The 24,948-nt window shown below is 42.5% G+C and overlaps 1 protein-coding gene across 2 annotated transcripts in view; it reads left to right on the top strand.

The window, feature by feature from the left end:
• The window catches only part of UBE2G1 (ubiquitin conjugating enzyme E2 G1), a 45,129-nt gene extending 20,457 nt beyond the window's left edge, over positions 1-24,672 (top strand). The window contains exons 2-6 of one of the 2 annotated variants that reach the window (XM_044993847.1): positions 7,304-7,406; positions 14,750-14,842; positions 16,045-16,223; positions 20,461-20,585; positions 23,558-24,672. In XM_044993847.1, the coding sequence (XP_044849782.1) occupies positions 7,355-7,406; positions 14,750-14,842; positions 16,045-16,223; positions 20,461-20,547 (411 nt within the window). In that variant the 5' untranslated portion in view covers positions 7,304-7,354 and the 3' untranslated portion in view covers positions 20,548-20,585; positions 23,558-24,672. Of the gene's footprint in view, positions 1-7,303; positions 7,407-14,744; positions 14,843-16,044; positions 16,224-20,460; positions 20,586-23,557 lie in introns of both variants that reach the window. The other variant, XM_044993846.1, reaches the window with a different exon arrangement.
• The last annotated feature ends 276 nt before the right edge of the window (positions 24,673-24,948 follow it).

Raw genomic sequence — 24,948 nt, 5'->3', positions numbered from 1 at the left:
CATGAAGTGAGAATGAGGTGGCCAGGATTGCATCCTAGGTTGAGGCACGTGGGGTTAAGGAGGGGGCATCCACGGGGGTTGAGCTCAGTCCACCTCATGCTTATGATTAGCTAGAATGGGATGTCACAGCTCTCCTCTTTGTGTCTCAGGTGACAAAGTAGCAGCTCCCAGAGAAGGGCTTCTAGAAAATGCAGGTTAAGCTGAACAGTGAAACTTGCCTGTGCATGGTGCTATGCCCTATGGAGTAGTAGGACTTGATGAGGAGAAGTCAGTTCCAAGAAAATGGTATAATGTTTCCATGGCCAGTAACCAAAGTCTGATACCGTACTGGATTTAGAGCCTACAGATAGGAGTGAAACCTCCAGTAAAGGGGAGAGGGTTCAAAAGAGATCATCAAATCCCTAGATGTTGTAAAGGAGGATGGAAAAGAGGGTTTCTGTGCCAGGATAGAGTGATGCTGCAAGTCTGCAGCAATGTCAAAAGTAGTAGAGAGGAAACTCTCTCTCCTCAGTTCAGTACTAAGCCAGATGCAATAGAGGGTACCAGAATTGACAGTACCACAGGTTGTCAACTGTCTGCAAATAACAGTGCAGAGTTGGTACCAAAGCAGAAGTGATGCCTGCTTAGACATGCATTCCCACCCAATCAGTGGAGCTCATAGGAGCAATCACCTACTAAGACAAGTTTTTTCCCCTCCTCCCCCCCCCCCCCCAATTCACCACATCACTAAGTCTACCTTAAATGACTAGGTCCATGGCTTTCTTGATACCAAATGCCAGAATTCACCTCTGACCATTCTCATTTCAGACACCCTTTGTCTTTCAACCATGTGTGAAGTTATAGGGGGTTGTAAGAGTTTGAATCCTTCAGGAAAAGTTGGGGTGTGGGGAGGGGGGAACCTGCACCTCAGACTCAGGCTGTGAGAGCGCATAGGGGACCAATCTCACAAATGTCTTTGAAATAAGAGCAATAAGACATGCGGATTGTTCCCTTCACAAGGGGTAGAAGCTACCATTCAGATCTTGGCAGGCAGTACTGCCTGCCATGTATATCAACAGGTTAGGAGTATGCTTTTAAAATTCCCAGAGGATCCTAAACTAGGAGGGGTTGCAAGCACTTTGGAGGACAGGATTAGATTTCAGCTAGCTCTTAACAAATTGGAGGACTTGTCTGCATTCAGCAATATGAAATTCAACAAAAACAAGCACAAAGCACTTAACATGGGAAGGAAAAATCAGCTGCAACATAGGGAATAACTAGCTAGGTGGTTGTCAGGGTTCCTCCTCCGCTTTGAACTCTGGGGTAGAGATGCAGGGACCCGCATGAAAGACCCCCCCCCCCCCAAGCTTATTTTTACCAGTTTAGGTTAAAAACTTTATTTTCCCAAGGCACAAATTCCACCTTGCCTTGAATAGCATGCTGCCTCCACCAAGTGATGTTAGACAAAAAATCAGGGAAAGGACTGCTTGGAGTCTTACTTCCCGTCCCCAGCCCTGCACCCTCTTTCCTGGGGAAGGCTTGAGAATAATACCCTCACCAGTTGGTACAGGTGAACACAGACCCAAACTCTTGGATCTTGAGAACAATGAAAAATCAATCGGGTTCTTAAAAGAATTTTCCTTAAAGAAAAGGAAAAAGAATAACCTCTGTAAAGTCAGGATGGTAAGTACTTTACAGACTAATAAAAGATTCAAAAACCTAGAGGATTTCCCCTCTAGGCAAAACTTTAGAATTACAAAAACGGGGATAAACCTCACTCTTAGCACAGGGAAGATTCACAAGCTAAAACAAAAGATAACCTAAAGCATTTTTGTTATTACTTACTATTTCTACGATATTAGATGCTTAGCTTAGATGTATTTTCCCTGCCCTGGTTCCTTGTTGACTCTGGGAGACAGACACCTCACCCCCCCATTTGAAAGTTTCTCTCTCCTCCTCTTCCCCCCCCCCCCCCAATTGGTCCTTTAGGTCAGGGGCCACCCAGGTTATCTGAGCTTCTTAACCCTTTACAGGTAAAAGAGGAATTAACCTTTTACAGAGTAAAGAGGGATGTTATGCTACCCTTAGCTGTATGTTTGACAGTGGTGGTACTGCTGAAAAGGATCTGGGGGTTGTAGTGGATCACAAATTAAATAAGAGTCAACAATGTGGTGCACTTGACTAAGAATATTCATCTTTTTCACATGTTAACAGGAGTGCTGTATGTAAGACACAGGAGGTAATCGTCCTGCTCTGCTCAGCACTGATGAGAACAGTTTGAGGTACTGTGGTGCCTAGAATTGTCCACATCTTTCCTGAAATGTGGACAAGTTTGAAAAGTCCAGAGGAAAGCAACACATGATGAAACATTTAAAAAACCTAATCTGAGGGAAGGCTAAAAAAACTGGTCATCTTTAGTCTTAAGAAAAGACTGGGGAGGAAGGGGAGACCCTGATAACAGGTTAATATATTAAGGGTGGCTGTAAAGAGGTCTGTGAACAGTTATCCAGCATGTCCACTGAAAGTAGGACCAGGAGTAGTGGGCTTAATTTGCAGTAAGGGAGATCTACAACTTTCTAACTAGCCTTATAGTTAGACTCTGGAATAGGCTTCCAAGGGAGGTTGTGGAATCCCTAACACTGGTGGGTTTTAAGAACAAGTTAGACAAACACTCGTCAGGGATGATTTAGGTATACCTGGTGTTGCCTTAGCATTGGGGGCTGGATGACCTCTGAGGTCCCTTCCAGCCCTACATTTCTATGATGCTAAGGAGGAGCATGATCAACACCCATCAGGAAGCAATTCTTTTGTAGGAGCAGCATATTCATAACTACATCAACCTTTTAGCTCCATATATTGGGGGACACAACAATCTAGTTCACCACATCAGCAGAAATAGCTCCTCTAATGCACAAATGGACTTAAACACTTGAGAACCATATCCTTTTGTGGGACTGGGGTTCCCACTCATGGGTAACTTTGATCAAGTAGAAGGCAGAATATAACATCATCTGCTTGGATGAGTGAGTCAAACTCCAGCTAAGATGCTTTTCTGATTCACTGGGGCAGCCACTTCATATATGCCTTCCCACCATCTCCACTAATTCCCAGCGTCCTTTGGAAGGATAAGATGAGGGAACCATTTGATACTCATAGCCACACCAGTTTTGATTTTTGGAACTCTTCCATCTTGCAGTTAACCACCTGTTACCACCTCTTCTGGACATAGTTTCACAAAACCATCTAATCCTTCATCCAAATTTGCAGCCTTCATCTAAGTTTCCCTCTAAGCTGCATGGCTGTGTGCTGCACAACAGCCTATTAAGTGCTGCTCATGCTGCCTTGGGGAGAGATGTCCCAGCCTGAACCTGCTGTGGGAGGGGCACCTCTCTGTCGGCTGTGGCCAGGGGAGAGAGCTGGGGGAAGTCCCCCCTCTCTCTCTCTCTTCCCCTCCCCACCCCATAGTAGTGCTGGGGCAGCCTGCACCCCCAGACGGAGCCCTCATCCCTGCTTCTCAACCCTACCCCTGCCATATAAATTTTATGTGTGCCGATATACATGCTGTCTCACACCACCTCCATATTGGTGCACATAACAAAATTCATTCTGCATGTGCATTGGAAAAATTAGAGGGAACACTGGCTCTGCATCTGACAGATTGAATGCTGGTTGGTTGACCTCCATGGATAGAAGCTGCTTGGTACACTTTCAGGACTTTCTGATTCAGAGCAGGTAAGTATCCACCAGGTTAAAATAGGCGAAAAAAGAAAGATTGTCTTCATCCACTGGAGACTTCCATGCCTCAGACATTGAGCTATAAACAGGTTTGAGAGTCCATTTGGCCACAATATCAGCCTGTCATCCTCCCATACAAGACTTCTCAATAGTCTAGATTCTTGAAACTGCAAATGTATTTCCTCTCTAGCCATTCTGTATGGGACTCCAGTATGGTCCTTGCTTCTGATTGACAGTTTGAAAGGGAGTTCTGATTGTTTTACCTAGCAAGTAAGACTGCTTTCTGAGTGGCAACTATTTCAGCTTGCAGGATGAGTGAGATTCAAGCTTTGATCATTCTGCTCTGTGTCGCAAGGACAGCAACTTTGAAACAACCTTTAGGCAAGGTCTTAAACTTTCACCTGAGTCAATACATATTTATGCTTCATTCATTTCAAGGGGCAAAACTTCATACTTTAGATGTTCTGGGAACTCTCTAATATGGATAGTGATATTTTTAATATTAAAGAAATACTTTGGGGAATTATGCCATAATGAGACATTAATTTCCTAGATAGAGATTGGAGCATAAATGCTACCAGCACTGGTAGGGCCCATTTACCTGTGGATGTGATAGATTAGTTGTTGTTTTTTTTTTTTTTTCTTTACCAAGAAAAAAGTAACGAGATGGTGCAGTTGTAGACCTGGTTTTAGTAAGTAGTGAGAACGTCTTAGAGCTGGCTGTCAGAAATAACCTTGGATCAAGAGTTAATTCAGTTGGAATTAAATAGGATAATCAACCGTGCCATCTATTATATTTTACTTGGGGAAATCAGGGGAATTCAAGAAGTCAACTGGGCTGAAGAGCTCAGTAACTTAAATGTGAAGGAGGTTTAGTTTTTGTATAGCTGATTTGAAGAAACTCCATCTGAAACAGTCATTCTAAGCAATGGGGAAAAAAATTGGAGGGAAAGGCTCCTGACCCCACTGGATGAATGACCATCTCAAAAATGTAGGCGTAAGCAGAGAGACTATAGAGAATGGAGAAGGGTTGATCTGCAAAGAAAACTACTTTGCGGAAGCTAGAAAACATGGGAATAACCTCAAGATTTACAAAGTCAAGCATGATTAGTGCTTATCGAGGGAAATTTTAAAATACTTTTTTGGGGGTGTGTGTGTGGTTTTTTAGTGGTATGAATAAAGATGGATGAGGTTGGGCCGCTATGCTTTGTGGATGAGAAGGAGTTTAAAGATAAACTAGGTGTGGTCCAAAACCTAAATGAATACTCTGCGTCAGTTTTCAATAATAGGGAACATGAAGTCAGTGCAGCTGATGGAAATAAATGTCTAGAAACGGAAACCAAGCTCCAAGTTTTTCTTCTACCTTCCAGAATACTAAAATCTGGCATGTTAAACTGATGGGTAGTAGAGGAGTTCCTCAAGGATGGATCTTTAGTGAAAATACTTAAGACCTTGGCGCAAAAAGTAGGTGTGCTAATGAAACTTTCTGATAAAAAGTTGGGAGGCGTTCTCAATACAGAGGAGGATGGGAATATTCTACAGGAAGATCTGGATGACATCAAAACTTCATCCCATTTCTCTCACTCTAGTCCACAGTAGTACAGAGTGCGAGGTCATGTACTCTAATTAGGCTCTAATTTCCGCTATGAGCATGGGACTTATCAGTTGGAAGCAACAGAGGAGGAGACACACCTGGGTATGTAGGTCAATCATAGAATAACCATGAGCAACAAGTGTGATGTGTCTGTGGAAAGGCAAGTGCAATCTTAGGATGGCATTAGGAAAGGCATTTCCAGTAGAGAGAGAAGTATGAATGCCATTGTACAAGACACTGGGAAGACCACATCTGGAATACTGTGTACAATTCTAGTCATCCATATTCAAGAAAAACAAATGAACAGGTACAGAAAACTAGTAGGTCCTCCATTAACCTAATCATCCTATCTTATGAGAGGAAAACTGGAAGAGCTTTGCTTGTTTAGGCTAGCAAAAAGAATGCTGAGAGGGAATATGATTGCTCTCTATAAACATATTAAGAGGGGTAAACACCAGGGAGGGTGAAGAGCTATTTAAGCTAAAGGACCGTATACCCATTTGTTCTTGTGGTCATAAACTGGCATGCCTGCGGGAGCTCCGTCCGAGCCGCGGGACCAGCGCACCCGCCGCAGTCATGCCTGCGGGAGCTCAAGCGGAGCCGCGAGAAGAGGGGACCCTCCGCAGTCATGCCTGCGGCAGGTCCGCTCGTCCCAGGGCTCCGGTGGACCTCCCGCAGGCATGACTGTGGAAGGTCCGCCGGAGCCAAATGCCACCCTGCTAGGACAATGCCGCCCCACGCGCCTGCTTGGCGCGCTGGGGTCTGGAGCCGGCCCTGAATGTGGGGTAGGGAAGGGATTTTTTCCATAGGTCAGATTGGCAGTGACCTCGTGAGGTTTTCACCTTCTCTGCAGCATGTGGGTACGGGTCACTTGCCAGGGTTACCTGCATTTACTTCACTTAATCATATATCTGGAAACAAGGTGGCTTTGAGCACCCTCCTGCACCCCCAACCCCCTTCTGACAACAAAAATTACTAGACTACCCCAGGAGGGGGAACCAAATCCTGAGCCCCACTGCCCTGGGCAGGGAAGGGGTCAAAGCTGAAGCCCAAGGGCTTCAGCCCCAGCTTGTAAGATGAAGGCTGAATCCCTCCAGCTTTGGCCCTGGGTGGTGAGGCTCAGGATTCAGCCCTGAGCCCCAGCAAGTCTTAGCCAGTTCTGAAAATCCCATTAAATTGGGGTCACGACCCACCATTTGAGAACTGCTGTCATAATGTGTATGGCCAGCCTAGAAGCACAACGAGGAAGATACAGAGAACCTCCCAGTGGATGAGGGGGACCTAGAAGAGGCTAGTGCCAGGGGTTCTTTCTCCAACACTAATCCCGCTAAACTACCTTTGGTCCTTGTGAATCACTACGTTGTGACTGAGTTTTAGGGACACTTAACTGCTTCTCCCACTCTTCTGGATCCTGAAAGACTTTTCAGTTCCTTCAAAAGAAAAAAATATCAATTTAAAAATACTGACGTTTTTCAAATACAGCAAGAATAATCTCCCCAATCTTGCTCTTGTGCTGTGGCTCATAAGGCTAAAATGTACCCTCCAACACTAGGAGTACCACACCACATAGTAAGTACCACTGCTATTGGGTCTGCAAGACTGACTACTGAATTACAAGTTCTCTAGCGTTGCCTGTTGAGCCTCAAACTTGTTCTAGCACTTACCTTCTCAGGATTTCCCTCCTAGATCTTTGACTCTTCTTTTGGAGCAGGCAGATTAGAGATCATGATAGTAATGTAGTCACTAGATACAGGACTGAGCCCAAGGACCTACTACATACAAAGTGAGGTGTGTGTGTGTAGAGAGAGCAAAAAAAAGTATTTGCAGATGATGATGCGTTAAGGGACACCAGACCCTGACCAGTGATCTAAAAGTGACTACTTTTATAACCAGTCCTCTTCCCAACCTCTGTATGCTAGTTAAGTATGCAGATTATATTAAAGTGCACAAAGGCTCACAAGTTTTTCTTTTCTTTTTCTTTTTTTTTAAAAACAGAGCTCAACAAAAATCCAGTGGAAGGTTTTTCAGCAGGTTTAATAGACGACAATGATCTTTACAGATGGGAAGTCCTCATTATTGGTCCTCCAGATACATTGTAGTAAGTACTAGCAATCATAGTAAAACAGTGTGTACCCTAGCTTGTTAAAAACTTCTTGCTGAGATTCTAACCACAATGTGTAATGTTCACGTTAACCCTAGTTTAAGAGTAAGGTTTTAATAGCTTGGTGCTCTTTTTACAGCAGACATTTTAGTTGTTGGATTACTGGACATGTGCTGAGTCTTGCATTGCAAATACCTCTAATAGCAAAACTATTTGCAAGTTCTGTGGAACATGGAAAATGATTCTTCATTGTGCATTTATTTGACTCCTCTTTGGGGAAGGAATAGAGGAGCTTCTGGGATCCTCTACTTGCTCATAAGAACGGCCCTACTGGGTCCGACCAAAGGTCTATCTAGCCTAGTGTCCTGTCTTCCAACAGTGGTCAACACCAGGTTCCCTAGAGGTAATGAACAGAACAGGGAATCATCGAGTGATCCATCCCCTGTCACCTATTTCCAGCTTCTGGCAAAGAGGCTACGGACACCATCCATGCCCAAGCTGGCTAATAGCCATTGATGGACCTATCCTCCATGAATGTACCTAGTTCTTTTTTTAACCCTGTTTTAGTCTTGGCCTTCACAACATCCTCTGCCAGAGAGTTCCACAGGTTGACACTGCATTGTATGAAGAAATACTTGATTTTGTTTTTAAACCTGGTGTCTATTAGTTTCATTTGGTGACTCTTTGATCTTGTGGTGTGTGTAAATAAGGAAGTGTTTACTCTTTCTCCACATCCATCATGGATTTTATAGACCTCTATCAGATTCCACCCCCTTGGTCATCTCTTTTTTTCCAAACTGAAAACTCCCAGTCTTATTAATTGCTTCTCATATGGAAGCTGTTCCATACCCTTAATCATTTTTGTTGCCCCTTTACCGAACCTTTTTCCAATTCAATATCTTTTTTTGAGATGGGAGCAATCACATCTGCACACAGTATTCAAGATGTGGGTGTACCATGGATTTATATAGAAGCAATATGATATTTTCTGTCTTATCTATCTCTTAACGATTCTCAATGTTAGCTTTTTGACTGCCACTGAACACTGAGTGGATGTCTTCAGAGAACTATCTGCAATGACTCTAAGATCTATCTTGAGTGGTAACAGCTAACTTAGACCCTCATTTTATATCTATAGTTGGAATTGTTTTCCAGTGTGCATTCCTTTGCATTTATCAAGATTGAATTTCATCTGCCATTTTGTTGCCCAGTCACTCGTGTGCACTTACCCCTTTATTTACAGCAGGTCTCTCCAGCTATATATTGCCTCTCTCCAATGCCCAACAGGGCTCTAAATAATTCACTTAAGGATTTGGGGGTGGGGCTGGAGGACAGTTGACTTGTGTAATTGAAGGTGCTTCCTGCTCATGAATCTTGGGACCTAAATTCAAAATGCTTATTCCTCTTTCCAGTGCCTGGAATCACTCAACCTAGAAATTTTTATAAAGCACATTCAGACTGCTTCTAAATGTTACTGATATGGATGGGCAACAGTTGTCAAGATAGTCAAAACTTTACCCCGAAGACTACTAAGATGCCCTTATGGCAAGTTCTATCTTTGTTTATGGAAGTAGAAGCTGTATCGAGAAGAATTAAACCACTGTCTTCCCATTACTCTCGCTTCCAAAGGGCTATTGAAGCCTTCACTTTTAATTGATGGTACTTCATTTAACCAAATGAAATTTTGACCAGATAGACCAAGTAGTATCACTAGCTGATTGAAGCCTTTTGAGTGCTAGAAAAATTACGTGGCTCTAACCATAATAAGTATATCCTTTCATAGAATGTCAAAGACCAGTGGCACAAAAGGTTGAGACAGCTGGGAACTTGGTTAGCTGCAGCAGATGGCCACTGTCATCCTTTGTGCCTTGTCAAGCCTTGTGTTCCATACTGTCTTGTACAGTGCCTTTCCAACATGTGCCAAAGAAGACTTAGTATGTTTTGAGCGAGGCATTTTCCCCACATGGCAACCCTCTATCTGGTTTATCATGACAGCTGAACCAGTGTCATGGGGCATGGCGGTGGCTACTGCTGCTGTCTACTGGCAGCTACTTGGGGTGTAAGAGGTAGTACCTCAAAGTCAGGACAGTCACATTTTCATCTTCACTTTGCACCCAGCTCTGACATAAAAATAGTCATAATGGGTCAGTATCCTGTCTTCTGACAGTAGCTGGTGTCAGATGCATCAGGAGAATGAACAGAACAAGGCAGTTATTGAGTGATCCATCCACTGAGCCACATACATACATACAAATGTACATGTTCTCTGTATGTATAAATACCTCTGTATGTTCCAGTCTATGCATCCGAAGAAGTGATGCATAGAGTGGAATGAAAGCTTATGCTGAAATAAATTGGTTAGCCTCTAAGGTGCCACAAGTACTCCTGTTTTTGTGGATACAGACTAACACGGCTGCTACTCTGAAACCATAGCTAATAGCCATTGATGGACCTGTCCTCCAGGTATTTAATTCTTTGATCTTCACAACATCCCCTGGCAAAGAGTTCTATAGGTTGACTGCATGTTGAGGTAAGTACACACAATGGTTATTAGCCAAGATGGTCAGGGATGTGCGTGCACATACACGCACCATGCTCTACATGTCCCTAAACCTCTGATCTCCAGAATTTGAGAATGGATGACAGGAGATGGTTTGCTCAATAAATTGCCCTGTTCTGTTCATTCCCTCTGAAGTATCTGGCACTAATCCCTTTCAGAAGATACTGGGCTAGACGGGCCATTGGTCTGACCCAGTGTGGCCATTATGTGAGAGCTGGCTGTGAAGTGAGGACCAGTTTAAAAAGAAACACTCAGAGTGCAACTATCCTGATTTTTCAGAAATACTGCTTCTCCTCCTACACCCATATAATCAAACTCTGATAGTGGCTTCTCAAACCATTTACCCATATCTAATGGGGTGAAACTGGCTGCATGCTGGCATCAGTCCTCTTAAGTCTCTTCATAGCCATTCTGAATTATGTAACTGACAACCTTCAAAAGGGCATTTACATAAGTAGGGCCCTACCAAATTCACAGCCGTGGAATAACACGTCACAGATCATGAAATTTGTCGTCCTGCTGTGAAATGTGGCCTTGTATAGGGTAAAAGCACACTATACAGACTTCATGAGGAGACCAGTGCTTCTCAAACTGGGGGTTCTGACCCAAAAGGAAGTTGCAGGGGGGGTTACAAGGTTATTTTACAGGAGTCGTGGTATTGCCACACTTCCTTCTGCACTTCCTTCAGAGCTGGGCAGCCAGAGAGCAGTGGCTGTTGGCTGGCTGGGTGCCCAGCTCTGAAGGCAGCAGCACAGAAGTAAGGGTGGCAATACCATACCAGGCTACCCTTACTTCTGTGTTGCTGCCTTCAGAGCTGGGTAGCTGGAGAATGGCAGGAGTGCTGACTGAGGGCCTAGCTCTGCAGGGAGAGGGGGAGAGAGAGAGATATGTGCCATCCTTATTTCTGCACTGCTGCTGGCGGTGGCTCTGCCTTCGGAGCTGGGCTCCCAGCCAGCAGCTGCTGTTCTCCAGCTGTGAAGGCAGCACCACTGTTAGCAGCAGCAGCTCAGAAATAAGGGTAGCAATTCTGCAACCTCCCTACAACAACCTTGTGAACCCCCATCTCCTTTGTGGGTCAGGACCCCTACAATTACAACACCATGAAATTTCAGGTTTAAATAGCTGAAATAATGAAATTTACAACTTTTAAAATCTCATGACTATGAAATTGACCAAAATGGGCCATGAATTTGGTAGGGCCGTATACATAAGGCAAAGAACTGATAGAAAACTCTTCAGTCTCCAAAAGCTTACGACCAAAGTCCTCAAGGGTCATTGTGCTCTACTTGGTAATAGTGTATGTAATCTACAGCTTATCCTGGACAGGTTCTCAGAGTCAGTGAAACAATTTGGATTCACCATCAACCTGGGCAAAAAATGATATCTCTTCTAACCAGTCCCATCAACCACTGTACAAACATCACCCTCAGTGGTCTAAAAATGTCAAACGCATCTCACATTGTGATAGTACCATCTCAAGGGATGGTTCCCTGGTTCAAGAAATACCAAACAAAATGAAAGGCAGGCCAGGCTTTTTGAATCGTTCATCATAGGATACTCAATCAGCAGATTATTACTGTCATCAAAACTGATATACAGTGTAGTATCCCTTTATACAGGTGTGAGAGATGCTGTCCTCGCTCTCTTCTGAAGGTCTGCCGGCAAGACCAAGTATCAAACTCTTTTCATCTGGGGGTGGGGCACCAGAACAAACCACATTGAAACAAATGATTATCAGAAGCTCAGCTTTGATGGACAGGTCACATCAGAAGTGGGGGTGCTGGACTTTTGGGGGGCATATAAATTAAGTTGAAACTCAAAGCACAGCAAGGGGTGGTCAGTGTAAATGCCTCAGCCACCCTTAAGCAGCATCTCAACTCATGTGGCATAAGTTGTTGTTGTCCCCCCCCCCCCCCTTTGAAAACAGAGCCAGGGATAGACCTGAATGGAGAGCAACTATTAAAGGTTTTAAACATTTTGAGTGACTCATGGGAAGAAATTTTTTTCAGGGGAGGTGAAGGTGGGAAGAGCCAAGCATCATGCCATGTCTCCAGTGGGAGCATGCCAGTAGGACATCAGTTTACGACCTTGCTTCTTGCCAGTTGGATTACACAGACACAAGATGCCATGACATAATCTTCATAACAGCAGACAGGCACAGTTCAGGGTAGCACTTTGTAGCTATTGATTGACTTATAACTACATCTGGGGGCTGTAACTTGTTAGGTTCTCACCTTTTTGTTTTCTTTCCTCTTCTCCTGGGTGGCTGTGTGGAGAAGGGTAACCATCTTCTGCTAGGTATTCCCTAGGCCAGGGGGTTCTCAACCTTTTTTTGCTGGGGCCCCCTTTGAAAATATTTCAGGCAGTTGACACCCCTGCCCCCAATACCATGCCTCCCTTACTTCTGTGTTGCTGCTGGCAGTGGCTCTGCCTTTAGAGCTGGGCACCTGGCCAGCAGCTGCTGCTCTGACTGCCCAGCTTTAAAGGCAGCACAGAAGTAAGGGTGGCAATACTGCAATCCCCCCACACACACCCCATGGCCTTGTGACCCCTTTTTGAGTCAGCACCCATAGTCTGAGAAATGCTGCCTTATGCTCAGGCAAACAAAGTAGTATCCTGCTTTCTCTGAGAAGCTTCCTGCCCCCATCCCAGCCTGGTAGTGGAGCAGCCAGGACGAATGCCTTGCCTATAGTACAGATTTTCCTGCTGCAAGGGATTGCTAAGCATCTGCAGCAGGGAAAGATCAGCAGCTGCTTCAGTGAGGGAGGCATTGCCCCTACTTGACTGATTTAAGCAACTGTCTCTAAGTTTCAGGGCTCAGAATGCTGGGAGCTTACAATAAGATTTTGTCACTTTGCAACTTAGCACCCAGGTTGGATGCCACTGGTTTAATTTCACTGCTGTACTCTATTCAATGTCCTGTTCTCAGGAAATGGCCTATTCTGACTATCACTCAATTTTTCAGTTCCCATATGAAGTCAGCACAGCTTGTTTAAGATGTAAGTGAGTCTGGATCAAACTAAAAGAACCCTGGGTGCTTGACTCATTCCTCTGCTATAACCATTAGACTATGCAACATAAGTTTTGTATGAGCAAAGTAACTATCTATCTAGCTTGCTCCTATAAGCATCTGGATTCAGCAGCCAGAGTCCTGTCTTGTCAGTCCTGTTCACTATGCCCATGGGAAACACCTGTTATGAATCACTACATTTAACAGGGCAATAAGTATAAACTGCAAAGTTGTCGTTTTATTAAGGTACAGCAGCTTGCATATGGCAATCGCCTTTCTAATTGAAAGGGTTAAAGGCTTATTGTTGGCTCAGTGCATGACTCAAAATACTGCGTTCTCCTTTAGGGACTTCAGTTCTACATTTGTTTAAAAAAAAAAAATCAATATCGCCCAGCTGGGTGCATCAGTGTTGCAAAAAACTTACTGAAAGGGTATTGAGTTTTAAAAGGCTCTACAATTTACAGTACCCAGGCCCCTAATTAAATTTTTTTCCTCCAGGGATTTGGGATTTCTTGATGGCCCTCTAATATAAAAATAGTCTAGAGGCATAGCGTATTTAGCCATCTTTGTGAACACCACTCTGCTGCTTCAATCTTTCCTCTTTATATTGAGGCAGTAACTTGCCTATCATGAGTGTCCAACATCTGATCAGTGTCTCCTCTTCAAATTGTAGCGTGTCTTAATCTTCATTAGAAGTCCAAGCCTTTTTAAGCTCTAGTTTACAATGATGGCAACTGCAGAGGAGCTTGTCATAGTATCCACTCATAGCACTAGAGAGTCACAACCTCCTCCTCTCCCAACTTCCAATGCCAGGCCTTCTCTACTGAAACTGAACATCTACTCCATGAAGTAGTAGGAATAAGGTCAGTGTGTGGTAAAAGGAAATAAGCTTTAACATGACATCTTTGCTTATTTCTGGGGTTTCTAGCTATATAGGGATTCACACTTACCAAGACTGTATCTTCCTTGGCTTCAAACCTCCATACGTAAACAACTAGATCAGTTAAGTTTTGAGTCTAGGTGCATTTGTACCTAATCTGCACTAAGATGGGACCTGTTCAACTCCAACCCAGTTAGATTGGTCAAAATATAGATTATCTGTTAGTGCTAGAAAATAACTTGGTTGTGCTGGTAATGAGCCCCTTGATATCAGAGTGCAGAAATCCTTCATTGGAAGCATGGGTCAAGAATGATGGTGCTAAGGGTCCCGAGACCACTGTTTAGACTGTTGATTTGGCAAATTTTCCTGAGATTCCTTGACTTAGTAGGTACTCCTAAATCTGAATACTGCACCAGTGAACCTAGCTATAGATCAGACCTGTCAACTGATGAGGTGACCCACATGTGGAACATGAACAGGTATCAGGGTTCTATGCTTGCTTTTCTTCTGGGAGTTGAATTGGGGGTATTGATGGGATCTTCAGTCATGAGACAGCAGTGGAAGCCTGGCAGGTGACTTCTAAGCAGTGACTCTAAATGTTTACTTCCTCACTTAGCTAGCTGAGACCTCTATGGAATTTTGAGTTAAAATGACACTTTGTCCTCTGTAAAAATAAAATACTCTTAAACATTGTAGTCTGAGTATTTATTTGGAGGGGATGGCGAGTAGCTTGTAAAAAGTTATCATCCATTGTGTATGCTAATGCTATTACTATGAATGCCAGTGTTACAAACTGTTTAAATCTAATATAAAGTGTCATCTGACTCAATTTTCTAGTTTTGGACTTGCAAAGAACTACTTACTGATAATTCTTTAATTCACCAGTGAAGGTGGCGTCTTCAAGGCTCATCTCACTTTTCCAAAAGACTACCCTCTCAGGCCGCCGAAAATGAAGTTCATCACAGAAATCTGGCATCCCAATGGTAAGAATTGCTACAGTTTTAGCTTTCTGTACTTGTAAATGAAACTGAAGGTGTGACTAAAGCAAGATTAGCCAGAGTTGATGTGTCCTGTGTTGTAAGAAACCTGTAACAACCCTACCGTTTAGCTAACTGCCACATCTTGTAATATACTATTTCTCCTCTCCATACTTGACACTTCAGTGGTCTCGAGGTCTGCTCTCCAAGCATCTGCATCAGCCTTCCCAAGGTTTAGGCAGCATGTATTGATGGACAGTGTCTGGCCCAGACAAATTGCTGGGGCCATCTCCTTAATGTAAGTCTTTGGTCTGGGAAAAAAAAACCTGGGTCTTAGGGTTAATTTTACATGACTGGCTTGGCAGATACAAGCTGGAAGATGAGAAGAAGCGATTTCCAACCCTTGTGTCTTCTGAAGACAAGGCTCCTATAGTCACACCTATATTGGGCTGAAGAACTTTACTGAGTTCTGTAAATCTGGAGTACAGCTTAACAGAAAACCAGCACAAAATGATTCCATTGTGGGGGTTGGGGGGGAGACAAGGAGGTCTAATAGTGACATCAAGTCAAATCCCAACTTTCACATACATTGACTGACACTGCTTTATACCCGCTCCTTAAGATACTGAGCACATGCCCTGCCAGGGGGGTTTGCTGGCTATACATCTAAGACTCTGAACTCAGATTTAAGCTTTCAGACAGGGGAAAAATAGCAACTAAACTGAAAATGGAGGTATCAAAATGGTCCACGGGGCCACTTAATTTTCCATGTGTTGTTTCATAGATCAAATCAGTGGTGTGAATAGTCTACAGCTATCCTGTAACCTTTTTGATCTGAAAAAGGTGAATATCAGATTTTTGTAGAACTCTGAAAGGGCTACAATTAAACTGAACACTTAAACTGTCAAAGTACTGAGTGTGCCCACATTAAGGCAGATATTTGCTTTAAATAAACTGAAGTAGACTAGGGCAAGTCTGCTGTCTCTTGTCCCGTTTCATTTTTTCCAACTTCTTTGTAAGAAGTCCTCCAAACAGTGATAAAACTTGACAGTGTCTTGAAAGAAAATGTCTTCCCTGAAACTTTCCACAGCAAACTGTTTTGAAGGTACTTGGATAGAACACTTGTTTGGATGGAGAATAGCAGCCCCATATAGTATCTTATTTAATCACCACTGAAATATACCTAATGTGACTGCTTGACTTTGTAGTTGACAAGAACGGTGATGTCTGCATTTCCATTCTTCATGAACCTGGAGAAGATAAATACGGCTATGAAAAACCTGAGGAACGCTGGCTTCCCATCCACACAGTGGAAACTATAATGATTAGTGTCATTTCTATGCTGGCAGATCCCAATGGTGACTCTCCCGCTAATGTCGATGCAGCGGTAAGACTCCTGGTTTGTAAGTACAGTGGTGCTATGTGTAGCAGGAAAGGTTACTTAATTCTAAATGCAAAAACTTGAAGGGCATATTTTATGACTTGGTAAGCATGGTATTAGATGACTGATAAGCAAAGACTGTACTCTTGCCCAGTAAAAATGTATATGTAATGAAGCTTAATAGCTAGTCTTAAAAGCTATAGAGTGTCTGAAATTCAGCCCCAGAATTGCTTTGTGGATTACTTTTTCTTGGTAAACAAGTATTGGTTGCTAACTACAGACAAAATCCTCCTGCTTTATAGGCTGAAGGAGGCAGACACTGAAGCAGACTTGTCGGATAGAAACTTACACAGGATACAGAAACAGGCAGGGTAGAGACTTTCTGCATTACATTTTGAGGCTTGGGTGCTCAAATGTAATAGGAAAACTTCAGCTGTCTCCATAGCAATGAAGCTTGATGTAAGCGGCTATCTCACTAGATACAAGTTGCCAACCAGTGTCGGCTGGTGCATCTGAAGATGTAAAATACAACTCCTTTAGCTCACGACTCCTGTGTCCTTCAGTCTATGCTGGAAACCCTTTCTGATGGTTAATATGTTACTTTGCATGTAGTGCAGAAAAGGATTATTTAGGGAGTCTTTTGTGTCTTGGACAAGACTAACCACAGAAACTGATGCAGGGATCTTAGTAGGAGAAGTTACTGATTAAAAATGTAACTGTTCTTCTCTTGCCCCTAAAACATCAGCCTATGTCAGTGTTGTGAGTATAGATTTAAACAGTGCATACATGGGAGGTAATGCCTCCTTTTACAGACTTGAAATAGTGGAGGAATTGTGGGAAGGCATTGGAGGGGTGTCAGCCCTCAGGTGACTTAGCATGTGTCCTCACTGCAAAGTGGCAGTATAAAAGCCTCACTTACAATCCAGTCAGCAGACCCAGATGAACAAAGTAGCCCAGGTTGAAAGCACCACTAAGCTTAGGTGACAAGTTCTTGGGTGTTGCCCACCCCATGCTTCTTCCATCTGCAGTGAAGACATCCATCATGTAAAGTGGTTCACTTGCCTATGAGGTTGGGGTAATACTGAATTTCACTTTGGAGGGCAGTGATTCCTAAGTGTGGGATGGATGAACAGACCTCTACAATGAAAACTATCTGGAGAACAAGAATCTCAACGCTATTATTTGCAGGGTGAGGAGGAGAATAACCCTCAATGTTGAGAATAATTTAGGAGAGCCTGTAACACACATTGAGGTAGGAATGGCCCCACTCATTTCAGTGCGTACTAACAGGGATGTCAATGGCACTTGAAATATTAATGTTTGAGCAATGATGTTCTTAACAAACATGTAAGAAAAGGGGGAAGATCATAAAAATCTAAAGTAGCCTCTTAAAGTTTGGGGAGGTGGAGGGAAAGAAAAGGGGAGAAAAGACTACCTAGGGGGTGCAGAAGATATCAAAGATGAAAAGGTCTTGAATAATGCAGGAGGCTATAGGGATGTGCATCTAGTGTCACTTTGCTGAAGTGGGAGCTCAGCTTTCCCAAGTTTGGGAAAGACAGTGGTACTCAAATCAGTGGTGGAAACAAGCTTTTCCTGATACGAAATAGCTATCAAAGAAAGCAGTTTTTGGATATCTTTCTGTACACATCCAACCACTCATGCTGTGTGTATTACTACTGGAGACTTGAGTATCAAGGAAAGACCCATCTTCATACAGCAAATCTGAATGCTGTGGAGGAGCAAACTAGGCTTTAAATGCCCAATAGTATATAGTGATTTTTAACATTAATCTGTAGCTGACTTTTCTGGTTTCTACACAGTGATTTTTACACACTACATCCCGTGCTCTTTCCCCAAAATTTCCAGTAACTTGCTGCTTTGAAAAGTGCTCTACTGCTTTATCAGAATGTCTTTTTGGGAAAGGGCCACTCCTTTCACTTATCTATAAAAGCACATACTAGACTAAATGTCCAATTTTTTTTTTTTTTGGAAAGTTATTTCAAAGGTAGGGAGAAAAGTGCTAGCAGGAAGGCTTCAGGTTTCATCCTGAAGTATACTTTATATTAACTTCCACATGAGTAGTGTGGGTTTGTCAGGTCTCTTAACTCTTTGAGCTGGGGTTGTAAACATGCTATGTGTCTAGAAAATAGCCTCCTGGATTCTAGTCCTTAAATAGAGGCATTTTTGCATGGCCTAGTGTAGTACCCTTTAATTTCCATCCCCACAGAAACCTGCAAATCTAGTGCACAGTCAGACATACTCATTGATGTGAATCTCTCTCTCTCCTTCTTCCTCCACCCAATGGTGGGGGGGTTTACTGTGCAATCCAGGAAGCCCAGCATTTCTCACTGGATCCTGTCTCATTTTCTTCCCTTTTACCCCTTGGCCATGGTACTCCAGAGGAGGGAGCTTAGGGAGAGTTTAAGCACTCACCTCCTTAGGTCTCTGCTACACTGTCTTCTATTTAGCTTCTGCTTTTGGTTGCCCAGCTTACTGGCTACAAGACTCAACATCTGGCTCCCTGATAATTGGATCAGTGTATCTTCCTATTGGAGAATCTAGAGAACAGATGGCTGCAGGGATGGTAAGCTACAGGCAACCCTCCCTGCAGGGGGAGGGATCGCTCAGTAGTTTGAGCATCGGGCTGCTAAACCCAGGGTTGAGAGTTCAATCCTTGAGGGGGGCTATTTAGGGATCTGGGGCAAAGATCTGTCTGGGGATTGGCCCTGCTTTGAGCAGGGGGTTGGAGTAGATGACCTCCTGAGGTCCCTTCCAACCCTGATATTCTATGAAGAGATGGCTGGCAGGGTGGGAATGAAAAAGCAGTGTCTCAAATCCATTTTTGTTGCATTTGCTGCTCAATTTGCCATGGCATCAGTGGGAGGTCAGGAGGAGTCCAAATGGTCCTGCCTGCTATGTCTAAGGCAGTTAATGTCTTTCAGAGCTCTTGTTTCAGGTCCTTTGCTGACTTGGGAACACATCCCTGCTTCAGTTGATGCTCTATTCATGTTTGAGGTCTCTGCACCCATAAGGATTAGAAACAATTTTTTTAAGTTAAGATTTTTGGAGCACAACTCCTTAAAGATGGAATTCTGTGTCTAAGTTTGCAGTTGAACATACAGGAGGCCTCATAGCAACTGCCTTCCTCCTTGGAAGTAGGCATTTGCTGTACAGTCTATTGCCTGTCTCTTCATTCTGGATCTCAATTTTTCTTCCTCTACCTCATTTAACAGCTCTTATGTCTTTTTTTGCTTTCTTACTCTTCAAAGAGCCACTAGTTGATGGCTTGACCAGCTGGAGTGCAGTAACAGTAGCGAGACTTGTAAATATCTTACACAGAAATACCTCAAACACTTGCTACTGGAAAGAATGGAGAGATGGCCTACATGGTGTCTGTAGAGAGCCACTATCAACACCATACACATGCAGTATAAGCCAGGCTTGGAAATCTGGGACTTTTTTTTTTTTTTTTTTTAGTGGCAGGATAATAGGCATAATTTAAAGAGCGATTAAGGGTTGACTTGATCATTCTGTAAGTACTTACATGGAGAATAGAAATTTGAGAAGCCCTATATCAATCTAACAAATGTGTAATGAGCTAATGGCTGGAAGTTGAAGCAAGACGAACTCAGACTATTAAAAAAAGCAAATTTCCAGCAGTGAGGGTAACAGTTAAGGGTTGTAGTGGATTCTCCACCATGAGCAATTAAATCAAGATATATATTTTTTTTTTAGGAGAAAATCTATGCTCTAGTTGAAACAAGAATGAATTCAGGGAAATCATATAGCCTGTGTTAAGCAGGAGTTGAGATGAGATGATCATAATTGTCCTTCTGGCCTTGTCTATGAATCTGCTGTTGCTTTGCAGATGCCCTGGAACTGACCAAACAACTCACTATAGTCTGTTGAAATCTGGCTCCTGTTTGGAAGAAACTAGGTGGAGAGAAGGGTTTTGCAGCCACAAGGGCTAAAAACTTCTACTGATGAAAGCTTAGACTGTAGAAATGGCCTAGGCCTCCACAGTTTTAGGGACAAGCTTTCTAGGAGCCTAGGATGATCTCTTTTCTCCCAGCCTCGAATGCCATGATTGCTTCCAGGAACAGGTTCGCTAGCTTTAAACACACTTTAAGAAAATCTCTTGGACTCGGAACACCTAGGTCCTGGAAACTTAAATATGAAACTTCTTGCTAGAATAAGCTTATCACAGCACTAACATCAAAGTTGTCCAACTACTTCTTTACAGAAAGAATGGAGAGAAGACAGAAATGGAGAATTCAAAAGGAAAGTTGCCCGCTGTGTAAGAAAAAGCCAAGAGACTGCTTTTGAGTGACACTTATTCAGCAGCTAGTAGCTTCACTTTTTTTCAGGGTAAGTAACTTCTTCAAAGAAAGTCACATTCACCTCCATTAGTAGGAGGCTTGAAGGACAAACTAACAGTACAACACAGTCCTTATTCAGGCATAAATACCTTCCCCTCGTCTTTCAAACAAACTTTGCTCTTTCTCCCAGTTTCACTGACAATGTGTCCTCAGCCTCATGTATGTAGACCAGCACTGCCAAAGACTACAAGGCTATGGAGACACGGAATGTAACTTTTTTCCTTCATGCATTACTGTCCACTAAATTCTTTGCCTGGGTTGGTAAACTTGTTGTGTTAGCATGTCTTCAATACACTGCCCAAAGCCTGAGATTAGATTTGGTTTGGCAGTATTTTATACCAGTTCACTAATCTCATTAGCGGCTAGAAATACACTTAACCTTTTTAGGATCAAAAGTGGACATTCCCTATAGATTCCTGCCCAAGCAGTCTTCCCAACAAGCTTTCAAATTCAGATGTCTGTTGCCAGCCCAAAACTGTAAATGTTGATGTACATGTGATGTCAATCTGTGTACCGATGCTGGTAGCAAGGCCATTTGCAGGTTCAATCTCTTTTTAGGGTGTTCGGATCAGTCAAGTGGTTGGGAAGACATCTTGGCCTTTTTTAAACTGTCTTGAGTTAAAAATCTTGTAGCACTTCTAAGACTTACCCCTTTTCCCCCGTCAGTCTTGACATACAGCACCAAGAAAGTGTCTTGCATTGCCCATAATGGTAATACTACAGGATGCTGAATTTTAGTAGCTCCTCAGGGAAAATGAATCTACTTGACAACTCTTGGTAGTCGTCAGTAATTCTGCTTGGGAGCTGAACTAGAACATGCTTGAATTTCTCTTCAAGCAAACTTTAACTCAGGGCTTAATACCACTTGTCAAATAGTTATTGCCAACAACCACAGGCTCTAGACTGAAAAATGTCATCTTTTTCCCAGACAACTTTTGGTTTTGACTTGAGTTCTTCAGTGTAACTTGAAACAAAGAATTCTAATGTTTTTTTTAGAGATGTCTCAACTTTTACTCTTACAGTCTCTTCTCTGCAGAAGAGAGGCTAGACTGCTAAGCACCAAACTATTTTTTTAGACACTTTCCTTCTGTAACTTTTTAATACCCTGAGATCACAAGCTTCAGGATGGAGAGGTGGTTAGACCATTGCCCTTAAGCAACCTACTTCTGATTAGCAAGGGGGATGTTAAATGGAAGCTTCCATTTAAAATGTAAACTGTGGCACGCTGCCAGACCTAATGCTGTAAAAGGACAAATTGTGTTAGAATGATACAACCCATATAACCATCTTGCTAGTCCACATGACTAATTGTCAAAGTACTATACTCTTACTACACCTCTAGCCCGCTATAACACGTGTTCACATATAGCGGGGTAGAAGTGGGGCTCCGGCAGCGCTTTTAAAGGTTCCAGGGCTCCAGCTGCTGCGGGGAGCCCTGGGCCCTTTAAATCACAGCTGGAGCCCTAATCGCATTTCACCTATAATGTGGTAGGGATTTTTGGCTCCCCACGACAGTGGTATATTGGGGTAGAGCTGTACTTTGTAACTGGTCTCCAGGTCAGTAAGGTGACTAAAACTTTTCTGTTTAGTGTTTTTTGTCTCTTCACTGCTGTTGAATTGTATCTTCACCTGAAAAGGGTTTTAACCCTTTTAATTCGAATTGCAGAATGCCCTTCTGCATTCAGATAGGTCAGTTGACTTCCAGAGTGAGATGTCACTTGTGTTTAAATGGCTGATTGGAAGGAATAGTTGCGCCAAATCTTAAAGCCACATCTTATCCACCACAATAAACCTGTATTCCTTACATTCAGTACCCTGAACATAGTTGCATGGAAAAACTGGGCTGCTGAATGACCTTGGTATGGGAAGGGATTGTTTTAACAAACTGACCTCTCAAGGAACCTTTCACAACTTAGTACAATTAGCACAAGTTCCATTTTCTGTTTGACCTACTGCTTTTAACATTAGCAAATCTTTTCTGAAGATTTCATGTACTTTAGCTGCACAGTTACTCAAGTCAGTCCCACTTGATAATGAATTCTGTTCATAGCAAACTTTCAGACAGGATTGTCTTTGAATTTAAAGAGTGTGCTTATGAGCAAGTGGACTGTTTTTTCTAGTAAAATTTAAAGATACGTGGGGAAACACATGAATAACTTAGATTTGCAGTTTCCTTTGACAGTATTTCTCGCTCAGGAGATAAGGTGAACGGAGAATTCCCATGCTTTAGCTGTCTCTAGTATAACTGGTGTGAGTATACCAAATAAGGCTGTGTGCTGCTTCCAAGGTACCATAGTAGCCCCAGTTCACTTTAAAAGTGTGATATTGAGCAAGTGCAATAGTGCAACTTAATACTTGGCATGAATGATGCCCAAGAGTAAAGGGAAGTAATGCTGACTATGTAGTCAGCTGGCCATCTTGCTTTTGGAAGGCAAGTCCTTTACCACTGAGTTATAGAACTGTGAAAACGAAGAACCTGGCTCCAATGACAGACTTAAAATAAGCACACTCACTTTTATAACAGCGATGCTTTATGCTGCCACTCATGTTCCATTCTGTAAAATACTACTAGACTAGACTTCAGTCATTCAACAGCTAAAATGTTGGCTTGCTATACAAAATATTCAACTACAGCATAGTCCTAGATGCATATGAGAAACCTACATATATAATACACTCAAATGCTTAAGACATTTTTACTAAAATCTAACTTTGATGGAGGTTTCGGGCTCAGATTTACCACCAGTGTTACAGCATTGCACTGGTTAGACTCCTCTCCTTGAGAGATGACTGCGTAATTAATGCTAAACACCAAGCAAAAGAGACACATGTTCAGGAAAACTGGTTTTGAGCACAGACAGCCATAAAGGACTTTCTACAAATACTGTTTCCCATCTTTGAGCAACTAAAGATCCTGCGTTTCATCAATGTGGTAATACGGCTTTATCTTCTGTCTTGTAGGTCTCCAATTGAGAAACATGGCACTGTTTTTTCCTGCACTCTACCCACCTATTGCTGGACTTCTGTTGTAACATGTTGGCAAACACTGGCTGGAACTGGGCTGCAATAAAACATGCCAGTTATCAATGCTGACAAGAGCCTAACAAGTGCCAACATAAAAAGATGATTACGCATTTTGAAATCTAATGAACTGCTTTAACCTTCAGGAAGAATTGTAAAGACGTGTACATAGCACAACATGATCCGGATAATATATATACTGTTCATGTACATCCACAATTACACATTGTACCAAATAATGCTGTCTTGTAGTTAGGATAAGAATCGTGTACATTCTAAAAGATTTTAGCAAATTTTCTTTCCCTGTTCATTGTTTTTTCTTATCAGTTTTTTAAAAAACCTCCCTGAAGCATGTCAAACAAAAAACAATTAGGATTAAAGATTTTTCCAATTTATTTTTCTTTGAACAAATGAGGCATAATTAATTTTTTCACTTATTAAAGTTTAGTATCTGTTTGGAAAAACACTCCCTTCTTACCCTGTATCTCCTCAAAGGTTCAGATTTTTCCTAAACAAACACTGAAAGTATCTATAAGCAACTGTCTGATTCTAATGACCTTTGACAATGCAAAGGTCATTCCTCTTCTCTTCTCCCCCCCCCCCCCTTTTTGATTCAGTTGCACACAGTTCTTGGATTGGGTGTAGCAATAAAATTTCTGGCTGTGGAGCACCCTTGAGCCTGCTATTTTTTTTTTTTTCAAAGGGCTGAGAGCTTTTGGTTTGGAAGTGATCAGTTGACTAAGCTCAAGATAGGATAAGCTGCTTTCTCTGGTTTTTGCCTCTTGCCTTTGTTTTTAAGATTTGGATTTAAAAGGTATGCACATCTGTAAGCTTTCAAATTAGTAAATTCTGGGTCTGGTATTGGAAATACCATTTCCCTTCTTATCCCTGTTCTCTCTTCTGTGGTTCTTCATATTTTTTGCCTTCTATTCTTCTACTGCAGATTTTCCTCACCTAATGTACAAAGAGAATTGCGATGTATATTTTCATGTAATTTGATTTTGGAATTCTGTCACCTTCTGTAGTGAGTTCTTCCAAAATATAATTTTTTCCAATAATTCTGTATCAAGCTGGATTTTTTTTGTTTGTTTTTTTAGTATCTAAGAAGTGTAGTTAGAGGCCTCAAACAGGTCATGGCCTGAGTAGGTGCTTTACTTCCATGTTAGTGAGTTGTTTTTTTTTAAGACCATCTATCTATTGGGTGCTGTCTTATATTAAACTAAACATTCTTATAGTAAAACCCAAAAGCCATTGGAGGAGGGCCCAGTGGGCGTGGCATCTGTCCTGAAGATTTAATACTATCACTGAGAATCTCAGAGCAGCAGAAAATG

Source organism: Mauremys mutica, chromosome 19 (genome assembly GCF_020497125.1).
Source record: "Mauremys mutica isolate MM-2020 ecotype Southern chromosome 19, ASM2049712v1, whole genome shotgun sequence".
NCBI lineage: Eukaryota > Metazoa > Chordata > Testudines > Geoemydidae > Mauremys > Mauremys mutica.
Note: the sequence above shows the minus strand (reverse complement) of the source record. Positions and strands in the feature narration are given on the sequence as shown.